Consider the following 14,889-nt stretch of genomic DNA (forward strand, 5'->3'; position numbering starts at 1 on the left):
GTGCGTTGTTCCCGCCGCCGCCGCCGCTGCTGCTACTGGCTCTCTCTGCAGGGAACCACGCAGGCTAATTAGCTGAGTAGACCTGTTTCCACTCGTCCTCCGCTGGAGAACAATGGCACCGTGTTTCTGACCAGACGCCTTGTGAACTGGTGTACGTCCTCCCTCGTCGAAAATAAAACTCCCTTGTTGTTCCTCTTTTTTCGTCAATAGCTGCTCTTTTCGTGTGTGCCGTGTCTTGACGGGAAGTTGAGCGGCTGTTGTGTGACACTGTCAGCCCTCCTCGGCGGGCTGTAAGCCTGACGACAGCGAGCCCTCACTGAGAATCAAGAAGAGGAAGTGGCGCTTAAAAAAATAGGAAAGCTTCTCTGACAGATGCGGGGGCACGGGTGAACAAACAATTTTGGGAATTAAACATTGCCCAGTGTTTCTTCTTCTGTTTCCCCCAGTGACGTGTATGTGCGGCCCTTTCCTTTCCTTTCCTGTGCGGCCCCTTCCGCTCGTCCCCCTCCTTCTACCTCAAAACTCAAATCCACGCCTTCCGTGCGCGCGCTCTGGAGCGAGTTCGGGAGCGCGCCCCGACTTGTGCTGCATGTGGAAGACTACTGAACGCAGCTCGAAACATTCTTTCAGTGTGGCCATGGTCACTATTGGCAACAGGGGACGCTCTGACGTGTTCCAGTAAGAGTATTTAATTTCATGCCCCCAAGAGATGAATACGACTGTGGCGCTGTCTGAAAGTCACTCACTCATCAATTCAAGGTCCACCATATTTTTCCATTTATTTATTCATCTTCAGGGCTGCTGGGGGAGCTGAATAAAAAGCTCAATAGTTATGGGGTGTGGGCTGATTCTCTGGACAGTTCTCCATTATTACAGGGTCATATAAGACAAAAAACATTCACACCTATGATCCATACTGGTTGAAAAGAATCAGAAAAATAATCTGCAACAACAACAACAACAATAATAACGTGTGCAAACATAAAACAACAATAACAACAGTTTAAACATTTATATTTACAGAGGACTCGACATGTTTCGGAGATTTCAGTCTTTCAGACAACATAGATTCTTTGGAGTCTTAAAATTACTCAAGGAGAAAGATAAGCACAAGTAGAAAAGTAGTGGAGTGGAATGTGGCTATAGTATATATAATATTTTGCAGGATTAAGGCCCAATAAACCTAATCCTAGATGTATATTAAATAATAATAATACATTTTATTTCATAGGCGCCTTTCTGTCACCCAAGGACACCTTCCAATGAATACAAAGATAACAATACAACAATAAAAACAATAAAAGAAGAACAGGTTAAAATACGATAGGAATGGAATTGAATCTATCTTGAATCAATCTTGTTCTTACAGAGAGAGGAGGCTGCAATAAAAACCACCTGTTAACAAAAGGAACAGGGTTCCTCTCTATGCCAGCTTTATTCCACCTTGACCACAACCACATTTGGTTGCACCATAAAGGACATAAAAATGCATCAAATCAGCATGTGGACTACTGCAGTGGCTACTCCTGATAAAGGGATGAGTCAAAGATGATACATTCAATTTCTTCTCATTTATTTATTTCACATGTTCCCCCACACTCTCAGGCATCAACGGTAAAATTAAGGATGAAGGAAACAACAACATGCATTTCCACCACTCACTGTTGTTAAACCCTACTGGGGCGTGTCCTTGAGTGGGATAAAGCAGGACAATAATGCTAGCTCACTGTGGCAACCAGTGCCTTGGTAACAGAGACTCATCTGTGTGCGGTGTGTGGGTTCAGCTTAAAGGGCTGAGGGGGGCACTGAGCAAACATGGCTCCGAAGAAAAAGACCAAAAAGTCCACCAAAAAGATTCAAGAACAAAGTAATGTTTCTTACTAGATGGTGCAGTGTTTCCACTGGTCTTTGTGATGATAATCATGACTTTCTTTCCCTTCTGTCTTATAGAAGTTGTTGACAACGACCTGGAGGCAAAGTACAGACGCAGTGTTCTGGATGTAGCCATTCTACAAGATCACATTGGTGAGTCACTATAAGGTAATTGTTTTATTGCAAGTGATTTCAATAACGAAAATGTGCGTGAATATATTGTTTTATCAGATACGAACATACAAATGAACATTCTTCAAATTTTTTGATAGAAAAGTATGCTCTTGTGTGCTCTTTTTTCATCTCATTAGGCTTGTTAGTCTCTGCTTTAGAAAAGATACATTTCCCCAATGTTTCAGTTGTTATCGTTCAGGTGCTGCATGTGTTTGTCTGATCACAGCTCTACAGAGCCAGTCCATACAAATGGTCCAGTCTGACAGAACTGACCTGAGGAGCCACATGAGAGAACTGGAGCAGAAGCTGGAGAAGGAGAGAGAAGACCACAGGGACGTCTTTTCAGGTACGGTTCAGTCAAACACTTAATCTCTCTTTTTAATAACTTGAGATAAAATATGGGTCCATAAGGGACCAAGGACGGGGAGAGTGTTTGCTGAGGGGAGGGTAATTTTTGAGGAAGAAAAGCTCTAATTAGCTTCGTTCCCTTTGGTCCTGCTGCAGCACCAGCCTTAAACATAATGAGTCAGTGGTCTTCAAACTTTTATCAGACCAAAGGCTTTACTTAAGACCTGTCTGCCATATGACTCTGCAACATTATAAACATCCTTTACAGTCTGTGCAATACTTTTTTTTTTTACCTATATTTATTGTACTGCTCTAGAGCAAAGCCGTCGGTACAAAACCATGGAGACAGAGCTGACTGGCAAAGTGAGGAGTCTGGAGTTGGAGGTGACACAGCTAAATGAAGAACTCGGTATGAATATATGTTTATATATATATATGTGATAAACTATATAAAAACAGTGTAGTGTTAGTTATCATTGAGTTCTCTACAGTATATAAATGTCCATGGACTTGCCTGCTCAGCCAGATGTCAAGAGGACCTGAGGAGAGAGAAAGACGAGCGTCAACAGATGAGACAGGAGAAGGACACGACACTAGCTGAGCTCCGACACAAACTGTATAACATGGAAACAGACTATGAGAAGGTCCTGCACGTGAGTTTTGTTGTAGACTTTTCTTCTTCCCTTTCCAGATAGGAAGTGACACGCAGTGACTGCAGCATGCAGATCAGAGGTGACCTTCCTCAAATGAGTGTTTGCAGCCCATCTTATACTGTATCAATGTCTTTGATCTTTGTTCCTAGGCAACTGCGTAAACATTAGGGTACAATAACACAGATGGTGAGGGTCACATGGTCATGCAACAAACAGTGAATGAGAGAAAATCCTGAAGGTGCAGACACCTGATGATTTTCATTACCCTACACTCCAATCCTGCAGGTGTGTTCGTTATTCATAGACCAAGAACTAGACTTTCTCAGGTTGCTGTTCAGATTTCAATTTGTTGCAGTGCTCAACAAAATAAGACATTGGTTCCCAAAGTGGGGGGCGGGCCCTCCTAGGAGTGCACAGATATTGTAGGGTGCAGTACAGCAGGAAAAATCAATGGTTTTAGTTATCCCCCAGTTGGGAAAATTACAGTGGCTATTACAGTAATAGCCACAGCTGGGATTGGTACCAGATGTCGTCCTGTCTTCTTCCACCCTGTGACCTGTAATAAACAATATATATTTGGATTTTTTATATAATACTCTACATTAATTATTAACACATTGTCTTAAGCTTTATATTTAAATACAACAAATATCAGTATCCATCCATTTTAGATATTACAAAACGTCTACATTTGTTGAGGTCAGAAAGTGTTCCAAGGCCACTTGTCCCCACAGTATCAACACTGTTCTAAGTCTCTGAAGGTTAAACAACTCTTAAATTCCTATCTGTATCTGGATCAACACCATAATGTAATAGTTTTTTTCTGTGGGCCATAACCCACATCCGCCCACAAATGTAATAAATATCCATTCTTTACTTTTCTCAGTGATACTGCTCACAGCCAGCAGATAAACACAGCCTGACAACATAACCTTCAAGGCAGTGGTAATAAATCCAGATACATTTTTCTTTATCATTGAAGCTGTTTGTGTGTGGTATCTTTAAGGACATAGCAGCCGGTCATCACATCCTCACAAACTCAGAGAGCGCGTGCCCAAGAGACACATACATGCAAATGATGTTGAAGTCAGTAACATAAAGAGTCATTTAGCACTACAGACTGGGGGGCAGGATGGTGGCTCTCTTACCACTGCACCTTTATCTCGCTGATCCAATGTAAATGTACTTCAGCCTTGTATCAAATGACCCATAGCCAAGTATCAGTCTGAATGAGAACTTCAGACATAACTGCAGGAACTGAGGAAAAACGCACAAGAAAGTCTTCCAATTCTTCTATTTTTTTAGAGCTACTTTCTGCCACCTAGTGGAAGAATTTAGAGTTGTTCTACCTGTCACTGTCACTGCATAGAGGAACAGAGACAAATTATGTGCATGCAAAATAACATTCATCATTTGTACATAACCCTGGGTCCAGTTTAATTTAATACACACTTACATACATTATATAAAATATGTCCTTGGTTCCATCACTTGTTCGAGGGTCCCTGTGTCAACACCTTGAAATAATTGTTAGAGATATACTGTATATCACTTATATAAACTCTGAATTGACTTGATTTTCTGTACTTCAAATGTCCGACTCTTTGGGAGTCATTTTGAAGACGTTGGGAAACTTTACAAGGGTCATGCTCTGGTATTTAAACACCAAAATAGTCCCTTTAATTGTGTAATAGCAGAATTTTCACCAGAGCTTAATGTGGCAATTTGAAATGGATGCAACTTTAAAGTGTGCAGCTCTTCATTAATAGATGCAAGAGCCTGGGGTCTTGTTAGTAGCCTCTGATTATAGGGCTTGATTTAAAAAGAATATAATCACCATATTATTTGCTCTTTTCTGATATGACACAGTGAGTAATTATTCCTCTTGTCATCCAGCTCCCTGCTGAAGTGCATGGCAAATGATAGGCAATTAAGTGGGAAATTGCACAAAGTTAGACACCAAAGGAACATGTAACAGCTTCAATGTCACTGTGTTTTTGTTTTTTTCTATTTTTCAGGACACTCTAGACAGTCTGACATCCCAGCTGTCTGTGGCTCGACAAGGGTGGGAGGACAAGAGCACAACCCTTCATCACAGTTACAAGGGGCTGCTATCAAACCCCGTCCCCAACGCCCCGGACATCTAACAGACAGGCTCCAAACACGTTACCTTTTATGCTTTCATTATCCATTATTTACCACCAGAATACCAAACAGCCCGAGGTACAGTATCTGCCCTTGTAGGTCAATCTAACCGTGTATTCCCTGTAATGCTGGGTAATGTCCACTAGATGTAGCACATGACTCTTGATGCTCAGTGAGACAGTGACCTCTGTCCATTAGCCACAGAGAAAATCTGTGACTGTAACAGTGTGTTTGCTCTTTTATGTCAGATCAAAGAAATAATTATAATAAATAGGATTAAATTACTGTCATAAAACAGAGGAATTTGCCTAAAAGCTGAGAAATGTCTGAGAAAGGTCAACCCAGTGGCCTCATCGCCACCATTATTACATTTAAAAAAATGTTTTATTCAAAGCACACAAACAAGATGACACACAGAGTAACAATAATGTTCAATAGGAGTTGGACTAAATTAACAATAAAAACTGAGAGTTACAGTGGTGAGAAGTGATAGGAAACACAACGATGTCTCAAAGCATGAAAAGAAATTTGCTAAATGAAAAGAAAGATAAACTAATTTTATTCCATTGATGGCAATTTCTGCAGCCTCTCATCTGTGATGTAATGAATCATTTACTCTGGGAATTACGTTAATTACAGCCTCTAACAACCAATTAACACCAGAGCTTAAAGATGTTTCCACTCTGAGATGCCGTTATCTGTAAGTCAATTTCTTTTTCTCAAACCACAAAGCTGTGTTGCCTTCAGACAGGTGTCTGTCTGTGTGTGTGTGTGTGTCTGTTTACTAAGAGATTGATGATACAGTCTACAGCAGGGCCAGTCAACACATTTGCATGGTGTAGCTGATGGTTGGGAATAAAAGACTTACAAAACAAAAATCCACCGCCTGCAGGAAAACCTATTGAGTAAATCTGAAAGCACGAGAATGGGGACATCCATCTTCTGCAGCTTCTACGGCTGCAGAAAATCACATAGAAATAAAGGCAGAGCCTGGAAACTGGACAGTGTTCTCAGTCAGTCCCTGGACCACATCAAGAGACAGTTACACTTCATTACATCCTGGGCAAACTCAGACTGCAGTTAAGCTACTGTATTCTCCAATGTGCACATTTTTATACTGTGGGGAAAAAAATAATGAAATTTAATTTGAAAACAAATCAAGAAATAACCATTCACACATCAGGAAAATGAACAAACTATTCACAGAAAGGCCATCAGCCAACTAGGACCACACCTGTGTCCTACTTGCTGTTATTAATCTTGCAGAACCCAATCAGCATTCTATGGCTGCGTGGTGTCCCGGTGGTGAGTATTGATGCCTTACAGCAAGGTCACTGGATCTGGTCCCTGTGTCACTTTTTCTTCAAGGTGTCAAAATATCCTACAGCAAATGTCATAACTTAGACTGTGTCTGATGTCAATCATTAAAACATGTCAGACAGCTCTCTGGGTCATCTCCTTTTATATTACCGTATATCTTCGTCAGTGTTGAACTGTTCTTTCAGCTCGATTCACGTTTTTAATCAAAAATCAAAAGAGAAAAAATGTATTTAATAATTACTTAATTGTCAGGTTCAAGGTCAGGGAAATAAAGGAGCTCCTATATCCAAGTCTTTATAAAAATTAGAAACCTAATTGAGAGTAAACGGTCCTGGGCGTGGCATACATGAGGTGGACATGGAAACTCCATATACAGTTACCTTTTGGGTTCAAACCACTGATCTTCTTGCTGTAATGCAGGACAACCAACCGCCCCCACACTGTGGGACCATTTAATATTGCTGAAATAAAAAGAAATGTTATAAACGATACTCATAGTGAAGTACTCATTAATAATCCAGTACAGAAATGATGTTCAGATGAAGTAACTCTTAAAACTTAAGATTTTTGGTCAATTATGTCATGTTTACAGTGGTTTGCCAGTTACCATTTAGAATGGAAATGAACGAGTGAAGAAAGAGACCGGAGAAACACCAATGCAGCTGCATTTTATTTCTCTGAAAGACAAACAATGTAAAGATGTTTTGGTCAATAGGTTCAACAACAACCGTCAGCTGTACAACAGCCTCGACAGCATCTCACCTCAGAGAAAGAGAGCTCTTGCACTCTCACTCCTCACCTATTACAACAAAAGCAACAACACGACGCCTTTTGCAACGCACTGCCAGCAAATCGATAGGAAAGCTACCACCAAATAATGCCTTGTTGTGTCTTTGGAAGCTTCCACTCTGCGGCTGTTATGTCTTTGGTGGTGATCCTTGATTCCAAAGCTCATTAGTGGCTGCTGCTACGTTTCTGACTGTGCTGACTTTGGAAAATTGAGTTGTCGCTGTGGTCAGAAAAAAAGTAAAACGTTGTAAAGTAAAGCTGCAGAAGTTGAAAAGATCTGCTCCTTAGGTTCCAGAAGCAACTGTATGAAAGCACAGGTCTATGGGGAGAAATTAATTCATTTATCTTCTACAGCGGCACATGAAAAGACACACAACCTTTCTCACCTGCATTCACATCTGTCAATTAAGTGTGTGCGATAAAGCTAATCCTGCATGGCTAAACAGAGGATTCACTAAAATTGTACTTGTATCGTTCAATAGTTCGTTTTTCAAATTTCTGAATGTAAAGTTCTAAATCACAGAACACCTTCACAACAAACAATTTTAAATTAATTGCCCCCCGCGCCCCTTTTTTTCTAAAGAGAGTATTCTGTGCCCTGAACATCAGGAAGGTTTTTATCTTCGCGCCCCTTTTTTTTCCCCCTGAACATCAGGAAGGTTTTTATCTTCTCTCTGTATTTTATTGTTTCTCCATCTTATTGCATTTGATTGAAACCTTCTCGAGATTAAATATTTAACGTTATAAAATTAAAACCAGTAGCTGGCAGTAATGTAACTCAGATATGCATGTAGAGCCCGAAACATGGTGATACTGAGACTTAGCAAGGTTAGCGCAAAATAAAACTGTAATGCTAGTTTGCAACTAAAACACTGCCTCGCGCTGGATTTGCCAAACACTCTCTAAGTGTCTTCATTTGTTTGTTATATCCAATGGGGAATATGCAACCAGACTAAATGTTTCTTCAGGATTTACATACAAATACCACACAGGGCTTTCAAATGTGTACTTAGCACCATCTACAGGTCGGGAAAGAAGAGGCACATGCTAAATTTTAACCAACGCAAAAAACATGATAAATATGCAAATTGCATACTTCTAGTTGAACAAATAGTATACCGAATCCTGTATAAAAAATAAAGGGGAAAAACTCACATACTATGGGGCTGTTGAAGTTCTGTGCTAACGCTGGATAAGCTTGAGTAGCGAAGATTGTTTTTCATCCACCTCTGCAGGCACTCAGGGCTCATCATGAGCTCCATAAATCCAACAGCAGCCAAACAGTGCTGGATACAGATGCACTTAATTTATCGACCTCAGGCGCTGCAGGCAGCAGGAGACACATGAGCACAATGAACTACACAGCAGTGGTCTACAGGTGGTGTTGAGTGACTGTTAATAAATAAGGTCCAAAGTTTTTAAGACAAGACCAGTCTGAACATGTTGTTGTGGAATCAAACATGTTGTTGTTGTTATTATTATTATTATTATTATTATTATTAATTTTGATTAGTCTACTAGTACTAGTTTTAATTGAGATCTGGTTAAAATGTTGACATTTGCTCTGATGTCACCAATCCAATTTCAGCTCAACACTTGACAAAGATATGATGATGACAAAAAGTGTCAAAGATGTTGACACCTGAGAGACCTGTCTGAACATAATTTAGTGAATTTACTCAGACACATTTGGAAAGGACAACATCTGTCTTGGAAACTCGACTGAACCTTGAATGATTGACACTTTAGGTGTGAGGAAGCAGCAGGTGAGGGAAGTGAGATGCCTTTTTGTAAAAACCAGGTGGGAAAGTAGAATAGAATACAGAGACATAAGTCAAGGGTTATGAACATAAATAGATAAATGAAAATGAGTTAAAATGATTGTTTTAATTTTTGTATATAAATAAAAATAGACATGATGGAAACCAAACCTAATAAGAGCTGAAATAAACTGATGGAACAAATTTTCAGTATGGATTAAAGACTGAAACCACTCAACTCTTTCTGTTGTGCTGTGAATTACTTCAGTTGGAATCACTACATTTAAACAGTATTGAATAAATGACCTGTTTTTCGAGGCGCCTCAAAATAACACAGTTAATGGACAGATTTGTTTTGTTTGAAACTGAGCAAAATAAAAGTATGGAAATGTCAGACGGCGTGGGGGCTGATGTGAAACACAACATCGCTTCAATTTAAAGTTATTTGCCTTAACAAATAAATAAGAAAATATTGTAGGAACTGACATAAAAGACTATTTTTGTTCCTTTCACCAGAGACGTCAGGGTTTTTTCTTTTTTAATTTCTCAAATACTGGGTTTCATTGAAAGTAAACAAATGAATAAAAATGTGAGGCAGATGATATTTTTCCATTAGATCTTTAAGACAAAAAGCAGCGAGTCAATAAATGTGCTCTGATGGTAACAGTGCAGGACAGATGGAGAGGGAGGAGGGGGAGAGAAAAAATAAATCTGTTTTTGTGAATTTGTGTAGCTTTCACATCTTTAACAGGTATTAAAATATATAAAAAACTTCGTTGAGCCATTGTCTCTCAACACCTCTGGCCATCATGCTTTGCTGTCTTTCAGAGATAAGAACAAATAAAACCAGTTTTAATAGAGAATCACTGCTATGAAAGAAGTCCATGTTTCAGTCGAGTCGCTGTGGGTTTTTTTTTTTTTTTGTGTTTGATGTATCAAGGTGACGGTGCTTCCTCCGGCCACCAGATAAATACTCACCCTTTTGGCACTTTCAAAATAAAATCATTTGAAAGTTGACGTTTGCACCCGTCTATTTCCTTCCACTAGCAACTCTTTCCAATACATGATCATACGACAAAGTTGTCCCATAATAAAGGTTTTTTTCTTCTTCAAAGAACAATAGAATAACAATAGTCAGTACAGATAATTCAACTGAGGACAGAAATAATTTAAAAAGGGACAAAAAGAAACAGCACAATGATAAGTGACTGAAAATACTGCATAGTACAAATGCCCCGGAGTTGTGTTCGCCTGTCCTGTCTGATACAGTCCAGGGCCTACAAGGAGAGACCACAATGGAACAGACTCATCAGTTTTTTCCTCTGACCATGAAAAAAGAAATGAAATCCCAAAAAAGTGGCTGCTGGCTATCGCCTCCACGGGCAGACGAGTCCACAGATTATTCCTGCCCTTTAATACCCAGCTCCTGATGAAGGTATGAAAATACTACATGACCTTTGATCCCTGGAAAGTGTGGAACTGGCTGCATGAACAGTCAGTCAGTGTTGGCCTCACCAGCAGTTATTCAGGTTCACTGCTATTTGAAGTCTTGTCCCACTCTATGCTTTCCTCACTGTGTGTGGGCGATGGAAGGGCCCCAGTGGCCCCCACAGGACGCATCCTCAGTCCCTGGAAGCGCCGGCACTCTGGGCAAATACGGATGTGGCTGCACCCTCTCGCCACCAGGGCGGCCTCCTGGGCCAGTCTGTGAGAAAAGGGTTCAGGGAGTCCCGTGCCCCCACACAGTTTGCCATTGCTGAGACTCATGGCGGCAGCTCGCGCTCTCCGCTCCTCTAGAGGTAAAGGCCGCGACCTCATCATGGAACTCGACCGCCGCCGTCTCACCTGGAGGCTGTCGCGACACAGGATGATGCCCTGGAGCTCTCGCACCATCTCCTCACACACTGCCTGCTGAGAGCACACACAGAGATGGGGAAAAGATAAAGAGAGTTTGACAGATAAGAGAGAGAGAAAGAGAGAGAGAGCAAGAGAGGGAGTCATTGACTGACGGAATGGTCCAGTACAGACTGAAGGACATCAAATTCAAATCCACTTTGTTTCTACAACACATTCTAAGGCCCATTTAAAAACCAAGGTTGACCCTCTGGGTCACATATGCAAAAGACATTTAAAAAAAGCATGAATGGCAGTAAAAAGAAAATAAAAACAAGTAAAAAGAGAGTTCACTGACTCATACTGTGCTGAAGGCTACAGAGAAAAATGTGCTTTTAAAGGAGACTTGAAAAGAGTGAGTGAAGAGTTTAATGTTTAATGTTTGAGGCAGTTTGTTCCACAGTGTTGGAGATAAAGCTGAGAACGTCTGGTCACCTCTAAGCTTCAGTGTGGTTTGGAGAACAGACAAAAGCAGCCGATCTGCCAATCTCAGAGTCTGAGAAGAAACGTATGGTTGGAGCAGCTCAGAGAGGTGGAGCAGAACGAGCATCTCAACGTCAACAGACAGATTTAAAAATCAATTTTAAAGTGAGAACTAACCTGGTAAACTGGACTGGCGCCTTCTAGTCAGTTCAAGTTTTCCCACAGTCTGTTCAAATAACTCCCCAGGCATTTACACTGCTGAATAACTCTTGACATAAGCTGCACAGCGCACCTCAGAAGCACACTTTCACTTTCCCTCTGCTGTTTTTATATATTTATATATACTCTGCACATACTGCACAGCATATATGTACTGCTATGTACTATATATACAGTACATATATATACATACATATAGAGCATATACTTTTTATAGAGCATATAATATAGTCATCTCTGCTGCTATTTATATAGCTATACACACTATATAGTCATCTCTGTTGCTATTTATATAGCTATACACACTATATATTTGTTGCATCTACTACTATGTATAGTTAGACTATAGATTTGTCTTGTCTCATTGTCTTCATACAGCGTCAGATATTGTACCAGAAATTGTGGCAGAAATGACAATAAAACCCATTTGACTTGACTTGAAAACAATGTCTGTATTGACTGTGTATTAGAGCAGTGATTTCCAACCACTGTGCCGTGGCCCACTAGTGTGCTGTGAGCGATCATTAGCTGTGTCGCGGAAAATTATCCAATGTGACTTAACTGGTCCCAAGACTATTATTTATTTATTGCAAATTTTTGTTTGTCAATGCGTGACCGACAGAACAATTAAATCCTCCTCCGCTAGGTGGCAGCAGATGCTTATTAAAAGATAATCATAGCAGTTGAAGAAGATCTTTGTGAATGTTTTTCTTCAATTCCTGCCAGTATATCAGCATTGTCTTCAACTAAACAGGAGTACATTCCTAGTAAATTTAAACTAGAGATTATTATATTTTATAACATATACTTTTTGTGAGATTTTTTTGGTGGTGTGCTGTGGGATTTTTCCTTATGACATACAGTATATGTACCGTGGCTTAAAAAAGGTTTAGACAATAAACAATAAGTGGACAATGGAATTACAGGATGCAGAGTGCACATCATTCTGTCCATTAGTTAAAATGCGTTCATTTTTTTAAATGATTCATTTCACAAATTAATTAGATATCTTTAACTAAGTGAAGCTGCTTTGTTTATTGAAACTAAAATCCGCAGTAATAATTACCCCCAGATTTGTAACAGACAGTACAGTAACCTCCACAAACAATTTATGGTAGAAAAAGTTAGTGGAGCCTGAAATAATAAGGATAATAAAAAAGAATAACGACATCCCAGAAAGAACACGTAGAGTTCCTGGGCAGGAGTGGTTTAAGGGTTAATTTACTCCCACAAACATAAACAAATGTGTGTAGTCTAATTAAATGATGAAGTGCATCAGTGGAGTTACACTATTATTTCTCAGAGGAGACTGGAGAAGACGTAGTGTAAAGTCAGGAAGAACACGACCATCTGCTGCCAGCATCTGGATGGAAGGCAGGAGATTAAGGAAACAAGGCAGATGCAGAACAGAGAGAGAGCTCACTCACCTCGTTTCCTGGTGCGTGTCTCAACATCCAGACAAACTCCAGCACTGCCATGAATATGGCCACCAGCAAACCGCACACCAGCACCACGAAGATGCCGCCGATGTTCTCCATACCCAGACCTGCAGAGTCAGAGACGACAGGTGAGGTGGACTGGTGTGAAGCTGAGTGACGGCAGGGAATTTAATGAAGGAAAAAGGCCAAGAATCACTGATAAACCACGGTCCTGTGTATGATCCACAGGAGCTGGAGCAGAGCTGAATAATAAGAACATGACGTGGACAAACCTTTGGCTCTGTGGTCCTCTTCTTTGGGACACTTTCCACCATCCCACCACTTCCTCTTCAGTATCTCCAGACGGTTGTCCTCTTGCAGCTTCAGGATGGCCAGGTCAAATTCATCACGGTAAACTGACCCTGGTGGGAAGAGAAGGTCAGAGCCCACAGATAAGAAGCTGTAAGAAAAAAAGATTTAAAATGTTCTCCCTCCAGTTTCCACCTGTTAAAAAGTGGTATATTTTACATCGAGATTACAAGATTCTCCTTGCAGAGTTCTGTAACAGCTCTGGTTAAAAGCACTTTCAGAATACGTGGTCAAATCTGCAATAAAAAATAATAGAAGAATAAAATTGTAATTTTTGTCAGGCAAACACAAAGCATAAACATTCAAGGTTTTTATTTACCAAATCAGTTCAACTTGTAAGAGGAATTCCTACTTAAAAATATACTTGGAAAGAACAAAATGACATGAGTTGTTATAGTTTTTCAAATCTCTCCTCATTCTCCTCACACCTGTCAAAACATTGTCTCGAGAAGCTGCTGCTCTTCACCAGTATACAGCACATCATTGTAATTCTTCTAATCTGCTATTGGATTTTATTTAATGGAGTGTCAACTTGTTTTGACAGAAGGCCTTTCAGCTTTAATCATCTCCAATGATGTTTGACCTTTTCATCTGACCCTTCTGTCTGATATTTCTACAAAGGTTCAACAGTGTAATGCAGGGATGCAGAAAACACATGCCAAAAATAGTTTTGTCTGATTAGATGTGATGTGAAGGTTAATATCCATGCATCCATCCATCCATCCATCCATCATCAGATATCTAACTAGTTTTGTCCGTTTTTATCCGTATTAAATGCTAATGTTAAGCTACAAATGTTATTTTATCATAATTTCAGCTCACAGAAACTGACTGTAACAGAGGTGCATTTTGTGTGAAGAGGTGTGCACATGATTAAAAACACAGTGTGTTCAACCAATCAATAAATCAGACATTTTAATGAATTTAATTAACTCTTGTGTGTCCCACTGGTCGTGCAGAGATGAAAGTTGACGTCAACCTTTCTGTTGGTGTTGACTCCGGAGCAGCAGCAGCAGAGTCAGACAGCACATTCAAGATGAACAGTATTTCAAATCCCATTTCACATCCTCAGTTCTGTAATGAAAAGTGCTGCTCCACTGAAGTCAGGCCGTATATCTCTCCTTCGTTTACACGTTTGCATCATTTTCCTTCACAATAGCAGCTAATGGCACGGGTTTGCTGAGAGTTTTACTTTTTAATTTAACTCCAGCTGACATTTATGGCGAACACTAACTAATACCCGTGGTTCTCCAGAATGATTTATTACAGACACTCATTTTCTCCCTGCTTTCCTGACCAACTCCATTCAGGACTGCTTATATCCATTACTCCAAACCTGTGTTAGATTTTTTTCTTACCTCACCTTCTCGCCTATACTTATCTAACCTCAGGTTTTTTCCTACTTACCCAGAGGCATGCCGATGCCGTAGCCCTTGGTGTCTAAGAGCCCTCCGATCTGAGTCAGGTTGCAGTTTCTCTGGCGGTAATACTCGTTCATGGTGCTTT

The 14,889-nt window shown here is 40.2% G+C and overlaps 2 protein-coding genes across 2 annotated transcripts in view; one reads left to right on the forward strand and one right to left on the reverse strand.

Annotated features, from left to right (window-relative positions):
• Nucleotides 1–151: 151 nt before the first annotated feature.
• Nucleotides 152–6,164, forward strand: drc12 (dynein regulatory complex subunit 12 homolog). The gene is made up of 6 exons (XM_017031925.2): nucleotides 152–1,867; nucleotides 1,951–2,025; nucleotides 2,273–2,392; nucleotides 2,711–2,803; nucleotides 2,917–3,047; nucleotides 5,066–6,164. Exons 1-6 carry the CDS (start codon nucleotides 1,816–1,818, stop codon nucleotides 5,192–5,194), a joined length of 600 nt encoding a protein of 199 aa, XP_016887414.1. The 5' UTR covers nucleotides 152–1,815; the 3' UTR covers nucleotides 5,195–6,164.
• Nucleotides 6,165–9,014: 2,850 nt separating this feature from the next.
• grik4 (glutamate receptor, ionotropic, kainate 4) overlaps nucleotides 9,015–14,889 on the reverse strand; it is a 261,758-nt gene continuing 255,883 nt past the window's right edge. Inside the window, 4 exon segments of the mRNA XM_025055124.1 lie at nucleotides 9,015–10,972; nucleotides 13,024–13,142; nucleotides 13,308–13,436; nucleotides 14,791–14,889. The exon segment at nucleotides 14,791–14,889 is cut by the window's right edge and continues 46 nt beyond it. Coding sequence (XP_024910892.1) covers nucleotides 10,583–10,972; nucleotides 13,024–13,142; nucleotides 13,308–13,436; nucleotides 14,791–14,889 — 737 coding nt within the window. The 3' untranslated portion in view covers nucleotides 9,015–10,582.

The sequence above is a fragment of the Cynoglossus semilaevis genome, chromosome 4, assembly GCF_000523025.1.
Source record: "Cynoglossus semilaevis isolate Cse_v1.0 chromosome 4, Cse_v1.0, whole genome shotgun sequence".
Taxonomy (NCBI): domain Eukaryota; kingdom Metazoa; phylum Chordata; class Actinopteri; order Pleuronectiformes; family Cynoglossidae; genus Cynoglossus; species Cynoglossus semilaevis.